This window comes from Panicum virgatum, chromosome 5K (genome assembly GCF_016808335.1).
Source record: "Panicum virgatum strain AP13 chromosome 5K, P.virgatum_v5, whole genome shotgun sequence".
Lineage (NCBI taxonomy): Eukaryota > Viridiplantae > Streptophyta > Magnoliopsida > Poales > Poaceae > Panicum > Panicum virgatum.
Window position 1 is genome coordinate 1,761,392 of NC_053140.1, and position 15,885 is coordinate 1,777,276.

Genomic DNA, 15,885 nt, shown 5'->3' on the forward strand with positions numbered 1-15,885 from the left:
TAGCAAGCGATAAGAAATCTAAGCAGGGCTAAGCGTCTAGTCAAGTTAAGTAATTAACTGACTAACACGTGGCAAGGACATGGATAACAATTCAAGGAAGGATAATGCACGAGAGTAGGTACCAAATTGCAATACATACATACTATACATACATATAGCCCAACAATTCCCAAGTGGAATAGCTAAACTAAATCAGATTAGATAGGTGCAAGGAATATGCTTAGCTTCTTGCCTTGGTTAACTTCGGGCTCGACCGCGAACGGGACTCCGGGTTCAGGCACAACGGACTCGGCGGGCTCCACGGGTTCGTTCTCCGATGGTTGAGTCACTATAATGCATGAATGAAATGCATGTGTTAGTGCGATGCAAGAATTAACATGATGCTAGATTTAATGCCTGAATGCTACATATGCAAATGCATGATGTCCGGATTGCATGAAATGATATGCGTAAAAAAATATACATGAGATAACATTTTGGATATGCAACCCTGACAAAACCGGAGGTTCCGGAATTTCAAACCAGAGGTTCCGGTTTTAGGCACTTGCTAGGCCAAAATCGGAAGTTCCGGTTTCTAAAACCGGCGGTTTCGGTTTCAGCCGGTCTTTGCCATGGCGTTGCGCGCCCGGCGCGACGGCGAGCAGCGAAGCAGCGAGGCGAGGCCGGAGAGGAGCAGGGGGCGCGCACGGCGTGTTCTAGGGCGAGACAAAGCTCACCCCACAAGCAGACGGCGAGGAGAGGCGACGAGGAAATGCCATGACGGCGACGGGCGGCGGCGGGCAGAGGTGCTCCCTGGCAGCCCTGCACGGCGAAGGAAGAGGCAGGGTGAATAGGGGAATGGGTCGAGGACGACGAGAGGATGCTCCCCACACGAGGAATCGAGGAAGGGCTCACCAGAGACGGTGAATCGAGGCCGGCAGCGGAGCTCCTCGCGACGGCTTCCAATGGCGGCCGACCGGTGCGGGGTGGATTCCGGCTGGGGTAGGGCTTAGTCGGGCTTGGGGAGGCGCGGTAGAGGTGGAGGAAGAGGAAAGGAAGGCTTGGGCATGAGGAATCGGAGAGAGGCGCGACTGGGGATGGACGGGGCGGCGGCGGCACAGCTCTGCTCGGCTTGAGCTCGAGGAAGAAGAAAAGGCGAAGAGGAACACGGCACTCCACGGGGAATAAGACCGGCGGTGAGATAGCAGATAAGGGCGTCCGCGGAGTGAGGATGGCTGGCACTTGGAACGAGGATGACCGGCAGTGGTGGCGACGTGCAGTGCGCGCAATTCGTGCTCTGCCCACCGGAGCAGAGTAAAACTGGAGGTTCCGGTTTCTGAACCCGGAGCTTCCGGAATTTCAACTTTTCCAAAACCTGGGATGTTACAGCTCCGGTATGTAACCAGGTGACTCCCACATTTCAATGAATGCTAACACGGTCCCTCTCTTGTTCGACTCTTGGAATGTTCGTGGTCTTGGAGATTTCGATAAGTGCAAAACCATCTGGGACACCCTCATCTCGGCGCGCCTTGATGTTGCTTGTCGGTACCCTGCAGCTGGGGTACCCACTCCTACTGTGCCAAGGCTCGCGTAGTTATCCGTAACTACGCCCTAAGGAACTGAGCAGCCGGACCCCTGGGGTCCGACTCCATCTCACCGGACCAACGGTCCCGGACCCGCTTCCCGCTCGGGGACGAGTCCGGTGTCACCACGTGTCCCAGAGGTGATAATGCTCAACACCTGTGACCGTGGACCCGGACCCTCGCAGGTGGGTCCAGGACCTCCACGTGTCATCCGGACTCCCGCAGATGGGTCCGGGACCTCCACGTGCCTATCCGGACCCCCGTGAGCTCTCGGCTCAGCTAGCTGCTCGGGAGGGGTCCGGAGCCGCCACGTGTCACGCAGACGCGGGCGCGGGCGCAAGCCTTCCGCTGGAAGCTCCCTCACCCACCCGCATTAAGTGCGAGTGGTTGAGGCGGGCTCTGCTGCTGCTGAGCACGGGGCAGCTTTTATCAGTCCACACTGTGGATCGCCAGTTACCGAGGCGGCTCGTTAGTTACCAAGACACGCATTAAAGACTCAGCGCCGTGCGCATGGGCGACGAGTCATGATGACCAGCTACTAACTGGAGCAACAGTGCACGCTGCTACAGCGGACTGAGTCAGTAGTTCGGCACTTCATCATGACCTCGACGCGCGGCTCCAGATGCTAGACTCTACTCCGACAGGACAGCTCAAGACCATCCCTGGTCAGAAGCTACGCACGAAAGCCGATGACAAGATCTCCAGATCTGAGGCATTGAAGGCCAAAGTGTAGTTTATAATACATCGCCGGGCCCACCTGTCGGGGCCCCGCTCAGTGTACGTGCTCCCCTTAGACATTTAAAAGGGAGAGCACGCCCGCTAGAATACAGGTTCACACACACACAAGGTTCCACAAGTTTTCACACATGCAGAGACAGACATAGCTCCTCCCCCAGCTTGCACACAAGCTCAGGCAATACATCACACAGTGGACATAGGGTATTACGCTCCGGCAGCCCGAACCACTCTAAATCCTTGTGTGCTTTCGTGTTCTTACGCCTCTAGATCGAGCATTCCTTGACTGCCCCCAAGCACATCCTACACTTAAGATTATGTGGGTGCATTCCGCCACCCGACTGTGGTTTTCTACACCACGACATTTGGCGTGCCAGGTAGGGGGGCTTTAGCTAGTTTTAGCTCATCTCTTGCCCATCTCCATGGCTCGGGTGGTTGAGCACTCCCACGATGACGACGACGTGGAGATGACGGAGGGTGTGGCGTCATCCGTGCCACACGCCTCTCGCCTTCCTGCGCCAGGGGCAACCGTGCCTGTGGAGCAGCCACCGTCGGCAGCGGCGCGCGCTGCACGTCGGCAAGAGTCAGAGCGCCCGTCAAGGCCCCCCTCACAAGCTGCGAGCGGCGGAGCGACAAATCCCAGCTAGCAGGATACCTCACTCATGTAAGGAAGCCCGCTCCGGCGGAAAGCCGACTCCGGTCGCACCAAGCCCGCTCCAGCGGAAAGCCGACTCCGGTCGCACCAAGCCCGCTCCGGCGGAAAGCCGACTCCGGTCGCACCAAGCCCGCTTCGGCGGAAAGCCCACTCCGGTCTCACTAAGCCGACTCTGGTGGGCTCCGGTCGTACCCCCGACTCTACATCTCTGTAAGTCCTACCCTTAGAGGCCCAGCAGGGAATAAAACATTTTCCTTTGTAACTAGGTAGTACTTCCGTGTGGTCCAGTCCGGTGAGCCTCCCCCGTGGAGGGGTCCGAACCTCTGCGAACCAGGTTCATGGAAGCGTACTCACCCTCCGGGGAGGTCCGGAGCCATGTAGCCGCTTAGCCTGGTTCCGTACCCTAAGCCTGCATGTTCTACCTCCCTAGGGCGAGTACCGTAGTACCTAAGACTGGGGGCCCGGAGGTTCGGACAGCTCCGGCCTCATAAACCCGTGTTCTGGCTTACATCGCACATCTCATGTACATCTAGTTACAAAAGAAAAGTTTATTCTCAGTTCGCCTCTAAGGATGTTACATTCCAATTTCAATCTACACATTCTGTTTGCGCTAACCCCCACGTGGCTTCTTACTCTTGTGCGGTGACCTCGTTCATCAAACGGCAGCGCACGCTTACTCTTTTCTTCACCTCTATGGCTTCTGACTTGGAGTTTGCTCTCAGTAACGTGTATGCTCCGGCTGACCACCGGGATTCGCTTGAGTTTTTGGAGGATCTGGCTGAAGTTGCCAGCCACGTCCCTGCCTGCTGGGCGTTGGTGGGTGACTTCAACCTCACTCGAGGAGCAGATGAGAACAGCAATGGCAATGTTCACCAACACCTCGCTGACGCTTTCAACGACTCCATCCACTCCCTGGGTCTGATTGACTTGCCTCTGCTTGATCGACTCTTTACTTGGTCGAATCACCAGTCCACCCCCACACTGGCTCGGTTGGACAGAGTTCTCCTCAACACCCCCATGGCCGCCGCCTTCCCCAACTCATCGCTCACCTCACTCCCAAAACCCACCTCGGATCACACCCCGATTCTCCTGTCTGTATCCACCTCTATCCCCAAACAAAATGTCTTCCATTTTGAGAACGGGTGGCTCAAACACTGTGATTTCCTTCCCACCATTCTTCTTGCCTGGCAGGCGGCGAATGGCCGCGATGCCGCTGCGGTGCTGGTTGGGTCACTCAAAGCGGTCCGTGGCGCGTCGAAGGCTTGGGCGCGGAGTAAGCGTGCACCACCATCCCTCCACCTCAATTGCAAGTTTGTGATTTATTTGTTTGACGTGCTCGAGGAAGCTCGTGTTCTATTTGCAGGATAGGCCATAATGCGTGAATGGGCGGCGTACTGGAAACAGCGTGGTGAACACCGCGCGATCCGAGAAGGGGATGCGAACAACGGCTTCTTCCACCCGCACACCAGCCAGCGCATGCGGTGCAATCAGATCCGGGCCCTAGAGATCGACGGTGCCCTTTCTCTCGTCTTACGACGCCAAGACCAGTGCGCTCACCTCGCACCTGCGTGCTCTACTTGGCTGCGCGGTGCCCACGGACACCCTCGACGTGGAGGCGCTGTACGCGGGGGCGATGCCGGTGGGCCAGGAACACCTGATCGCCCCCTTCACGGAGGTGGAAGCGAAGGTTGCGGTCCGGGCCATGAACCGCAAATGAGAGGAAAATGGATTGCTATCTTGGTCAAAAGAGCTTAAAGATGGAGGTCCGCAAACAAGTTTAAATACCACGTTTACACAAGATTGCAAAAGGTAAATGCTATCATGATAAGCATTACATGGATAGGAAAGCATACATCAATAAGATTAAGACCAAGCTAGCAAAAATGAGGGCATGAACAATGGAATGGATGCAAAGTGCAAATGCAAAGTTAGCAAAAACAAGTGTTAGCAGGGTTGAAAGGACCTTTCGATGTCGTTCCGCAACTAGCTTATTCAAAAACAATTGCTAAGAGTGACAAAAAAGCATTTGCGACACTTCATAAGAAGTGGGGCTTTTGTCAATGAAAAAGTTATTTATCGAAAAGGACCAAGCAACCGAGCTAACAAAGTTTTAGAAGTAGGTTTATGGGTTTCCTATATTTTTGTCTTAACACAAAAATTTTTAAGAGAGAGTGTTGGGTATAGAAATTCTATCTAAGGTGGTTTTTTTAAAAAAAACTAGAAAGAAATAAAAGTTAGATTTTTTTTGAAAGAAAAACATAACCTATGGTTTTAGGATTGCTCTATGAGTGGTTTTCCTAAGGGTTTTAGGATCTCAAAAGTGAGGCTAGTCAATGTTTTTTTTAAAGAGTTTTTTTTAAATACAACATGCAATGCAATGCAAGGGTGAGACAAATAACATGGTATGCAATGCAACACGAGGTGGGTGAACAAAATGATATGACATGATGAGGTGGTCTAAAACAAAACAAAAAGTTAGCCTAAGTTAACTAGCCACAAGTTTAGAATCAAAGAGCGGTGCAACACTTCATATTTTCCTCTAAAAGGACACAAATAAAAAGACTCTAAACACTAATAGGCACACAAAAAGGTCTACAACTTTCTCAAGATCAAATAACAAAGTTCTCCCTCAATAACATTTAGAATGAACAACATGAAGTTATGGTTTTTGTTAGAGCAATGGTACAATGTTAATTGATGTTCCGATTAAAGAGTGCAATGTAGACAGTCATATTAATATATATAAATAGATAAATAAAATGAACGGGTTGCCTCCCGCAAAGCGCTTCATTTAAAGTCATAGAGCTTGACTTTCTCACATACCTTATCATTGATGTGAAGCCATGGTCCTTCGTGCGAGAATTCGAATTGTCCATGCAGCTTGTATTGATGTCGCCTTTCGTAATCCATCGTGGTTCGCTCTTAACATCTTCATGCGTTGAATGTTGTCACTCGTGCCTTCCTTTGCCAATGTCCTTAAGGCCCTTATTTTGTCCTGAGCTTCTAAATTCGATCATGTATGCTTGATGAAACCACAACCCAAGCTCCTCTTCATTGTTGTCATCCATATCTCCTTCACCTTGTTCTCGTCACGTTGCTCTTCGCCTCTCCTTCGTGGATTTTCCCCTGCGTCCAGAATAGAATATATACCAAAATATAGCTCTATTGAAAAGTTTATGAAATTACCTTTCCAACAAGTGGTCATTCGCTTTAAACGGAGTCCAAACGATAGAGTTATGACCGTTTTACTTTAGCGCTGCGTGATGTCCAGAAAATTTTAGAGTGCACGACCTTCGATGTTTTGGCCATAACTTATCGTGGAAAACTTCGATTGACTTCATTCTTGATTCGTTGGAACCGGAACTTCATGGGGCTTTTGAATATCAAAAAATATACTACAATTTTCTTCTGAGGTCAGGCAAAATATTGATGATAACAATGACTTCTCACGAATCGATCCGAAGATGTCGAGGATCTTGATCTTGTGGTCTTCGGAGCGTCTTGTTGTGCATCCTTGGCTTCAAGGTCATCACCATTGGTTCACCAGCGAGTAGCATGGCTCCAATGGTCTGTCTCCATGGTTCTTGCTTTGCCTAAGATGTCATGATTGAAGGAGGCTCTCGTGCTTTGTGTCGATGATCAGAGTAGTCTCTTTCTTTGATTGTACTCGACTAGAAGCTTTTTGAGCATCCCATGGAGAAGATGGGTGGCATCATGGTTCCTCTAATCTTGTTGCCTCCAGCGTTGGTCGACTTCAAATCATCAACTTTCGTGCACAAGGTCCTCCAAACATCTTGCGACATCGTCATCACTTTCTCCATTGTTTGTTGCTGCCTCTTCTTTGTTGAATTACTTGATCATCCTGCACAGAACATGTACCAAAATTCTACTCCATGGAAAGCCTTATGAAATTACCTTTTCAACGAGTGGTCATTGATCCCAAACGGACTCCGGATGAAGAACGTATGGTCATTTTACTCCGGCACTACGCTCTGTCCCGAGACATTTCAGAACGCGCAGTGTTGAAAGATTTTACTATAACTCTTCACACCGATCTCCAAAATTCACGATTGTTGATGTGTTGGAAAGAAGACTTGATGGAGCTTTACAATATACAATTTTCTCTCATGGTACTTCTCTGATCATGGACGAAAATCTCATCACAACAGCAGTACTTTGGAGATGATGATGATCCGATCGTACGATTTTCTTTTTGGGCATACTTCATCACCTATGGCTTGGACAAAGAAATCTCCAAGAGACATTAGCCAAAATTGACATGGTGACATACCTTTTTCATCTTTACTTGTTTTGAGTGTGGGCTCGATAGTGGATGCTGGGCCACTAACAAAAGTTAGCATCTATCACTAAAGAGCGGGTCTTCACGTAGCCATCAACTTGCTTGAGTGAGATTGGACTTGTCAAAGTACGGACGTTGAGAACTTCTCAATCGCTTTGTGTTTAGGGTTTTACCTGCATTCATGGACACAAACAAGAAACACAGGATATATGCAATAATGAAATTAGGGTTAGTCCAAAAAGATAGATAGATCTCCCTAGGGTTCGAGTTGCCGATCCTCGGCAACGGCGCCAGAAAAGCTTGTTGACACTCCTTAGAGCGCCAATTTACGTAACGCAAGCACACGGATCATGGTAGCTTTTCCCTTAGAGTACTCCCCCAAGGTTTATCAATCCGTGGATCGGAAGCGAACCGACTAGGGTTTACCATCTAATCTATCGAACCTATCCTAAACATGAAGCGAAGATTGCATATAAACTGAACACTTGATAGATATGAATGAAGCATAAGTGTTCATCACACCCACAACCGTAGATGAAATAACTCAACCAAGGAGCTAGGGCTTATCGTCTCTAGGTACAGTTCTAGTCAAAAAGGTGATCAAAACATAGATTGCATCTCAACTAAAGGTACACGAAATCATCTCTCAGAAAGGTGGCTCGCAAGCGGCCTACTTTCCCAAGGTCACCGGTGCTAGGTGCGTGTCGACGCCTAAGGTTTCCCAAAGCTTTACCCCAAACGCCCACCAAGTGCTCTTACTCGAAGCTCCTCCTCTTGGTAGCCGCGCAACGACTCCCATGGTACTCGCCATCGATCATATTCCACATCATGTCGTCGCTAGAATTTTTCCCTCCGCCATGCTGTCACCACACCGGGGTAATCAACCAACTAGCTAAAATACGCTACCTCAACGTATCCGCAAGATATAGACTAATCACCATGAATAGATCAAATCTTACTATGAATATATGGATGGATCACATATGAGAAAGAAAGCATACATTGAAGTAGACCAAAGTCGAGACAACTAGAATAAAGAGTAGATTGATATCACCATCGTGTGTGTACATACCCCGACGAATGTTGGGGATGACTCCCGAACTCCACCATGGCACAACCTCGCAGGGAGGCCATGACGGCTAGGGGTGGCCTAAGCCATCTCCTAGGTACCTTCGAAGACTTGCGGCGGCCGTCGTCTCCCTCCGGCCTTGACCCTAGGTTTTCGCCGAGTTCTGGGTGGATTGCTTTCCCGAGTTGAATAAGGTGCGAGCTATTTATAAGCCGAGGAAGCCACCGGTCGAAGGGGAGGCCGAACCGCCTCGGAAATGAGCTAGGCCGGCCGGCCTCATGGGCCTAGGCCGGCCGGCCTACCATTTTTCGGGCCCTACTCGGTCTCATCTTCCGCGTGTAGACTCCTCGCATCTTCTAGAGTTTATGTCCTTCACGATTGCACCCCTTTGGACGTCGTTATCTTGGAGATATCCTAAAGGAAAGGATATGATAGGGAATCCTTCCTTAAATCTTTATTTGCTTTGTTTAATCCCGAAGTATCTTGATCTCATCTTTGTGGGCTTGGTCTTTTGGGCTCTCTTAGAGGATGGATGTGCATGAATGGGCTTCGAATCAACATGGGCTTTGGTCTTTGGGCTTTGGCCTTCGTCTTTCTCCGTGTTAGCGCTCGATTACGGGCCTCGTCATTTCATGCTCCAAAATAGGCCAAAAAACCTGCAAAAACGAAGTTCCTCCAAAATATATGTGCAAATGTGAAAATGACCAATAATTAGGCCGGGGTTAGGACGTTTAGTGATTTTGATATTAAATTCATGCCATTATCAAGGATAAACAAGGGATAAAATGGGTACTTAAGGAACGCCAACAACGCGCTTTCCTCTGGTCAAGTGATGAGCAAGTACATGGTGCACAGTGCCTTGTCGCCTGGGAAAAAGTGTGCCAAGGAAAAGAGCAGGGCGGCATGGGGATCAAGGACATTGCGGCGGAGAACAAGTGCCTGCTACTCAAGCTCCTGCACCGGCTGCACAACCCCGGCGACTCTGCATGGGCTTGGTGGGTGCGGGAGCGCATCAACTTGGCAACAATGGCTGGTGAGATCGCCGGCCTGCACTGGAGGGATCTGGCGGAGCTGATGCCCCTGTACCGTGCCGTCACTACTTGCGCGGTCGGGGACGGGGCCTCTACCTGCTTCTGGGAGGATCGGTGGCTGAATTGCGGGCGGCTGAAGGAGGTGTTCCCCCTACTCCACAGCCATGCCATTAGCACGGAAGTCTCGGTGGCACGTGTGCTGCATGACGGCGTCCGGGCACACCTCATGCCACGCCTGACAGCCGGTGCACGGGAGGAACTTGCCAAGCCTTCCCCGCTCCTTGAAGACGTTCTGCTCTCGGAGGATGATGATCGACGGTCCTCGCCGCTCGTCGGGCCGGAGAACGTGATGCGCGCCGGCCCCGTCTACAAGATGCTGATGAAGACGACAGGTGCCCCTCTGTGTGCCTTCTCCACCTTTGTCTGGCAGAATCACGCGCCTCCGCGGATTCAATTCTTCGCTTGGCTCCTTGTTCAAGAAAAGGTGCAGTGCAATACAAACCTCATGCTGAAGAATATCGTCGACGATGCATGCTGTGAGCTATGCAACCAAGCGGATGAAACTTGCGACCATCTCATCTTCACCTGCCCCGCTGCTGCTGGCATCTGGTCTGCACTTGGGTTGAACACGGAAGGGTGCAGTGTCCCGGCTGTGGACTGTCCCTTGTCCGACAATGCTGCCAAGCAAACATTCTTCTATCTACATCCTCCTGGTGTGCTGGCAGCTATGGAAGCAACGGAACAACTTCGTTTTCAATGGTGTGCCGCCTTCCCTCTCGCGGTTTTGGTCTGTTTGTAAAGAGGACGCGCGGCTGTGGTGCCAACGGTGGCCGGTGGTGGATCGGATTCTTGCGGATGTCTGGTGCTCTACGTTTTCTTCAATGTAACACCCCTAGAAAAACCATCTTTCCCTAGTTTTAAAACCGCTATCTCCAAAATATAATTGTTGTATTGGCAATTTGGCTTGCAGAAAGCCTATCAATATATTCAGGTGGGGATGCTACCGCCGCCCCACCCCCCGACCCACGACCGTAAAAAAAAAAAATGCCCAGCTCCAATCTCGATCCCTAGCTACCAACTATGAAGCTGCTCGGCGTCTTCTCGGTTCTCTTGCTCGCGTCGCCGTCCATGGTGGTGGGGGCAGCGGAGCCGGCCTCCTCCCTCCCCATCACCCGGCGCTACGACTCCATCTTCAGCTTCGGCGACTCCTACGCCGACACCGGCAACGACGTCGTCGTCTTCGCCAAGCTCTCGCTCGACAACCCTTCGGCCCGGCCCCCCTACGGCATGACGTTCTTCGGCCGCCCCACGGGCCGCAGCTCCGACGGGCGCCTCATCATCGACTTCATCGGTAAGCAAGCGCGCTCGCCGGGCTCATCATCTCAAGTCCGCTAGCTAGTGTGCCGTGGTGTGTCCTCATTCGCTCGCCATGCCATGCTGCCATGTGCGCGCCGCAGCGGAGAAGCTGGACCTCCCGCTCGTGCCGCCGGCCCTGGCGCGCCGCCGCAGCTTCCGGCGAGGCGCCAACTTCGCCGTGGCGGGCGCCTTCGCCCGCGACGCCGGCCTCTACAGGGACATCCCCGTCGTCGGGCACTTGGCTCTCAACACCAGCTCCGGCGTGCAGCTGCGGTGGTTCGAGTCGCTCAAGCCGTCGCTGTGCCGCCCTGCGGAGTGCAGGGCCTTCTTCCGCAGGTCGCTCTTCTTCATGGGAGAGTTCGGGGTCAACGATTACAGCTTCTCCGTGTTCGGGAAGACCCTGCCGCAGATCAGATCCTTGGTCCCGGACGTCGTCAACACCATCTCCGCCGCCACCGAGGTAACAAGAATCACGAGTCTGGATCACTAACACCGGGGACTGAATTGAACTACCGATCACCAACACCGAACTGAACCACAAGTCTGGACCAACAATTCTTGGCAGCGGCTGATCGAGCAGGGGGCGAGCACCGTGGTCGTCCCCGGGGTCCCGCCGTTGGGGTGCTCGCCGCCGAACCTCGCCTTCTTCCCGAGCGCCGACCCGGCGGCCTACGACTCCCGGACGGGCTGCCTGGTAGAGTTCAACGACCTGGCCGTCTACCACAACTCGCTGCTGAAGGGGGCGCTCGAGCGTGTCCGGACAGCGCGCCCAGATGCCAGAGTCATCTACGCCGATTTCTTCAGCCCAGTCATGGAGATGGTCGAGTCTCCCGACAAGTTTGGTCAGTTTATTAGTTATCGCAGTAATATAATTACGACTGACTGACTAATCTCTTGTTGAAATTTTGTTATGGATCGAAATGTTAAGAATAGACAGTAGTGTTATTGCAGGGTTCACAAGGGATGTGCTGAGATGCTGCTGCGGCGGCGGTGGGAAGTACAACGTGAACGTCAGCGCCGGGTGTGGCAAGCCAGGGGCGACGGTGTGCCGGGATCCGTCAACCTATTTGTTTTGGGATGGCCACCTCACGGAGGCAGCCTACCGCTACATTGCCGATGGCTGGCTTAGCAGCATAAACGACTGCGGACTCTAGCAATCAAATTGTTGAGAGCCTAGTACTGGCCGGTTTCAACAGTTGGATGGCCTCTGTTATTGGTTTTGTAGTTTAAGGTTGAAAATCAGATTTTTATAATAGTTGAAGGGTGTAAACCGAACTTCTCTCTTGTGGAAAAAATAGTTCCATTATTGGAGTCTTGTGTCATGTCTAATTGCCTACGTCTATGTGAACATGTGTGTTTGACATGTCATGCCTACTTGGAAGCCATGTATATAACGGGGCAGTCTAATTTACGGTCGACTGTAAAATTTGTTCCGTACAGTAGATTCATTTGCATCTTAAGAGCATGTGTCCAGTCCTCACAGTTTCTAGAATCCCGCACCCTCGCATCAAACAGAGGAAAGCTTTGAGAAAAAAAATTAAGAGGAAAACTCTAAACAGAAAAAATTCGTGAAAAAATTTGTACTAGAATATTTTGAGATTGATAAATTTTGGAAGGAAGATCGTGGTGCATAATTTTGTAAAAGAACAAATTTTGGAGCTAAAAAACTTTAAACAAAAGATTTTGAGATAGAGAACTTGGAAATAAATGTTTTGACACAAACTTTCAAGACAATAAAAAACAAAGAAATAAAAAATTAAGCCGGGAAGGGCATGCCGCACAGACACATCCTGGTAGCTATCATGCGGCCCACTGACCCCCACGCAGGGTTTAACTTCCCGTCGGGAAGTTATTTCCCGGTGAAGTCCGGGAACGGGAAACCGGGCGGTTTCCGGCGTTTCCGTGCGGTTTCCGGCGTTTTCCGACTGGGTTTTCGTTTTTGAATCGGAACGAGAAACGGGAACCGCGGAAACCGCGTCGGTTCCCGTCCGGTTTTGTGAACCATGCCCCCACGTGCACGGGCACATGGGGCAGCGTGTCGACCATCGCGAGCGGTCAACCGCAAAATCAGTATCGAGTGTATATAACTCGGGACTAAATTGGCACTGCAAACAGAGTCGAGGGGCTCCATTAGATCAAAAGTTGGGAAGAATACATGCAAAGTAATTCATTTCTTAGCCAGGTGTCATGATCAACAAGGCTTTTGTACTCCATTGAAGAGTGATGCTTTCCAAGGTGAGTTCAGATTTCAGCCTACATGCTTTGTTGGTGTAGTTGTGTTTTCCCTTTATAATTTTGTCCTTAGCCTTCTGAGGTTGCCTAGTTGTGTATATTTATACTTCTTTTAAATGAAAGCTGTATTAGATTGTATTGTTTTTAGTTAGTATTAGATTGTATTGTTGGTTCAAAGACGAGAAGGATATGCTTATTCAAAGCATATATTTTTCCACATTGTGTATCGAATTTCATTTGACTTTTCATTGTTAGCATTATGTAAAACATACAATGGCATGGACTATCATACAATATATATACAACAATTTTTGACTTTATAGGCAATCATGCATATATTGTACTGCACTAATTAATAGCATTCTGCAGAGATATATAGCAAATGCAACTTACTTCCCCTGAAGCAATGACGACGCAGAAGATTCCATTTTTTAGAATAAATATGGAAAGTTCCGGCCTTAATCTTCACACACGAATAACTACAGCCAACAAGCAAAAACACAGCAACATGTAGGCTGCTATAGCATAGCTAGAAAACAAGCTCCAAAAGAAACTATCTGGTTTGAACTAGGAAGAAGCCAAAAAAGAAATTATATATCAATTCTGCTTCTGAACCATCTCTTCTGGTGAAAAGCTCCATTACCGGCCCTTCCAGCCCTTCTCCTTTTCGAAAAAAAACGAGTAGAGATCCCAAGCTCTCAAAATACGAGTAGAGACGCCATCAAAAGAAAAAAAACGAGTAGAGACCAGAAACCTGCTACTCTGATCCTCGGGAGCAGCTACTGCTACAATGAAGCTCATAATTGTCTTGTTGCAGATCTTTCTCTTACTCCCCATCTTCTCCTTTTCGATTCAGAGCAACTACAGCTACATCTTCAGCTTCGGCGATTCCTTCACTGACACCGGCAACCTCGTCGTCCTCTACGGCGGCCTGGCGACCGCGACGCCCGGTGTATGGATAGTGAAGCCGCCGTACGGGATGACCTTCTTCGGGCGTCCCAATGGCCGCGCCTCCGACGGGAGATTGTCCATCGATTTCATCGGTAGCCAACTTCAGTTTACTTGCAGCAAGCAAGCAAGCAAGCACATGGCTGAACTTTGTTTGGGGGATCGATTAACTGCAAATCTGATGAAACCCCACTCTGACGACGACGATGCTGAATCTGAATCTGATGTATGCAGCTGAAGCGCTGGGTCTCCCTCTCCTCCCGCCGTCGCTGGCGGCGGCGAAGCAGAGCTTCCGGCGAGGCGCCAACTTCGCGGTGGGCGGAGCCACGGCGCTGGAGCGAGCCTTCTTCGTGGACAAGGGCTTCAAGGCTGTTTCTCCGTTCAACATCTCCCTCAGCATCCAGCTCGGGTGGTTCGACGCCCTCAAGCCCTCGCTCTGCAGCTCGCCCCAAGGTTGGTGATGACTTGGTGTTGGTGTTCCGAATTCCGATCCTCAACAATGCAAAACTCATTGGCGCGCTCTGGACTGGACATGGACTCTCTTCTCTAGCATGCAAGGACTACTTCGCGGAGGCGCTGTTCGTCGTCGGGGAGCTCGGCTGGAACGACTACGCCGTCATGCTGCTCGCCGGCAAAAGCGTCGATGAAGCCGGATCACACGTGCCTGAAATCGTTGGGAACATCTGCGCAGCCACGGAGGTAGGCTAACGATCGAACAGCGCGTGCGGCAAGCAGGGAATCCAAAATTGATCCGCTGCCTTGCGCAGAAACTGATCAAGGAAGGCGGCAAGACAGTGGTGGTGTCGGGGATCCCGCCGCTGGGGTGCGCGCCGGCGAACCTGGTGCTCATGGCCAACCAGACCGGAGGCGAGTACGAGCCCGGCACGGGGTGCCTCAGGGACCTGAACCTGCTGTCCAAGGAGCACAACGCGCAGCTCCGCCGCGCCCTGGCGCGGCTCGGCGGCCGGTCCCCCGCCGGCGTGCGGGTCGTCTACGCCGACCTGTACTCGCCCATCATCGACTTCGCCGCGGCACCGGGTCGCTACGGGTTGGACGGCGAGCAGCTGCGAGCCTGCTGCGGCGGCGTCGGCGGGAGGTACAACGTCGACCTCGCCGCGCTGTGCGGCATGCCGGGCGTCAGCGCCTGCGCCGACCCGTCCAAGTACGTCAACTGGGACGGCGTGCACCTCACCGAGGCGGCCAACCGCCGCATCGCCGACGGCTGGCTTAGGGGTCCGTACGCCCACCCGCCCATCCTCAACACGACGGCGACGGCGACGGATTAGCAGCTCGTCAGACTTGGATTAGATAGATACAGAGATACTTGGATTGATAGGAATCATGTCATGGAAAAAATATGCTTGCAGGCCCATAACTTGTACAGAAATGCTGTTGATGAATTTGGAGTAATGGTAAATAATAATATGCTTAACAGCATTTGGTACAATTGAACACGAGTGCATGAGAGATCTTTCAGCTAAGCAGAAAACTTAAACCTATGCATCATCAAGACATGTTGAACCTATACTAGTGCTAACATAGACACACATATATTTACATGGATGCATGGCACTTTCCTTTTTTTAATCGAGGTTTTAATTAAACAGCGTTTATAGCGGCCTTGAAGTGTCGTACCAGATTAGACTGTACCCCACTCCCACTTGTTGCAGCATGTATCGCACAGCTCTAGACAGCAGACCTTGCTATGGATGTAGACAGCTCTATGCTACTCCATCCATGTGCGTCTGTGCTACTAATAAATTCCGCGGAGCTTAGGCCTCTTTAGTTCCCTTCAAAATTTTAAAATTTTACAAGATTTTTTGTCGTATCGAATCTTTTAATGCATGCATGAAGTATTAAATGTAGCTAAACAAAATAACTAATTACACAATTTATCTATAATTTACGAGACGGATTTTTTGAGTCTAGTTAATCCATGGCGGGACAATAATTATCAAATACAAATAAATGTGCTACAGTGCTTTACAGTCAAAACT

At 50.8% G+C, this 15,885-nt stretch overlaps 2 protein-coding genes across 2 annotated transcripts; both read left to right on the top strand.

The window, feature by feature from the left end:
* Positions 1-10,382: 10,382 nt before the first annotated feature.
* Positions 10,383-12,127, top strand: LOC120705581 (GDSL esterase/lipase At5g45910-like). Its single transcript, XM_039990011.1, has 4 exons — positions 10,383-10,703; positions 10,810-11,168; positions 11,274-11,550; positions 11,660-12,127. The coding sequence occupies exons 1-4, from the start codon at positions 10,433-10,435 to the stop codon at positions 11,860-11,862; spliced, it is 1,110 nt and encodes a 369-aa protein (XP_039845945.1). The 5' UTR covers positions 10,383-10,432; the 3' UTR covers positions 11,863-12,127.
* A 1,486-nt stretch (positions 12,128-13,613) lies between these two features.
* On the top strand, positions 13,614-15,335 carry LOC120705579 (GDSL esterase/lipase At5g45910-like). Its single transcript, XM_039990008.1, has 4 exons — positions 13,614-13,983; positions 14,123-14,341; positions 14,439-14,587; positions 14,656-15,335. Exons 1-4 carry the CDS (start codon positions 13,731-13,733, stop codon positions 15,172-15,174), a joined length of 1,140 nt encoding a protein of 379 aa, XP_039845942.1. The 5' UTR covers positions 13,614-13,730; the 3' UTR covers positions 15,175-15,335.
* The last annotated feature ends 550 nt before the right edge of the window (positions 15,336-15,885 follow it).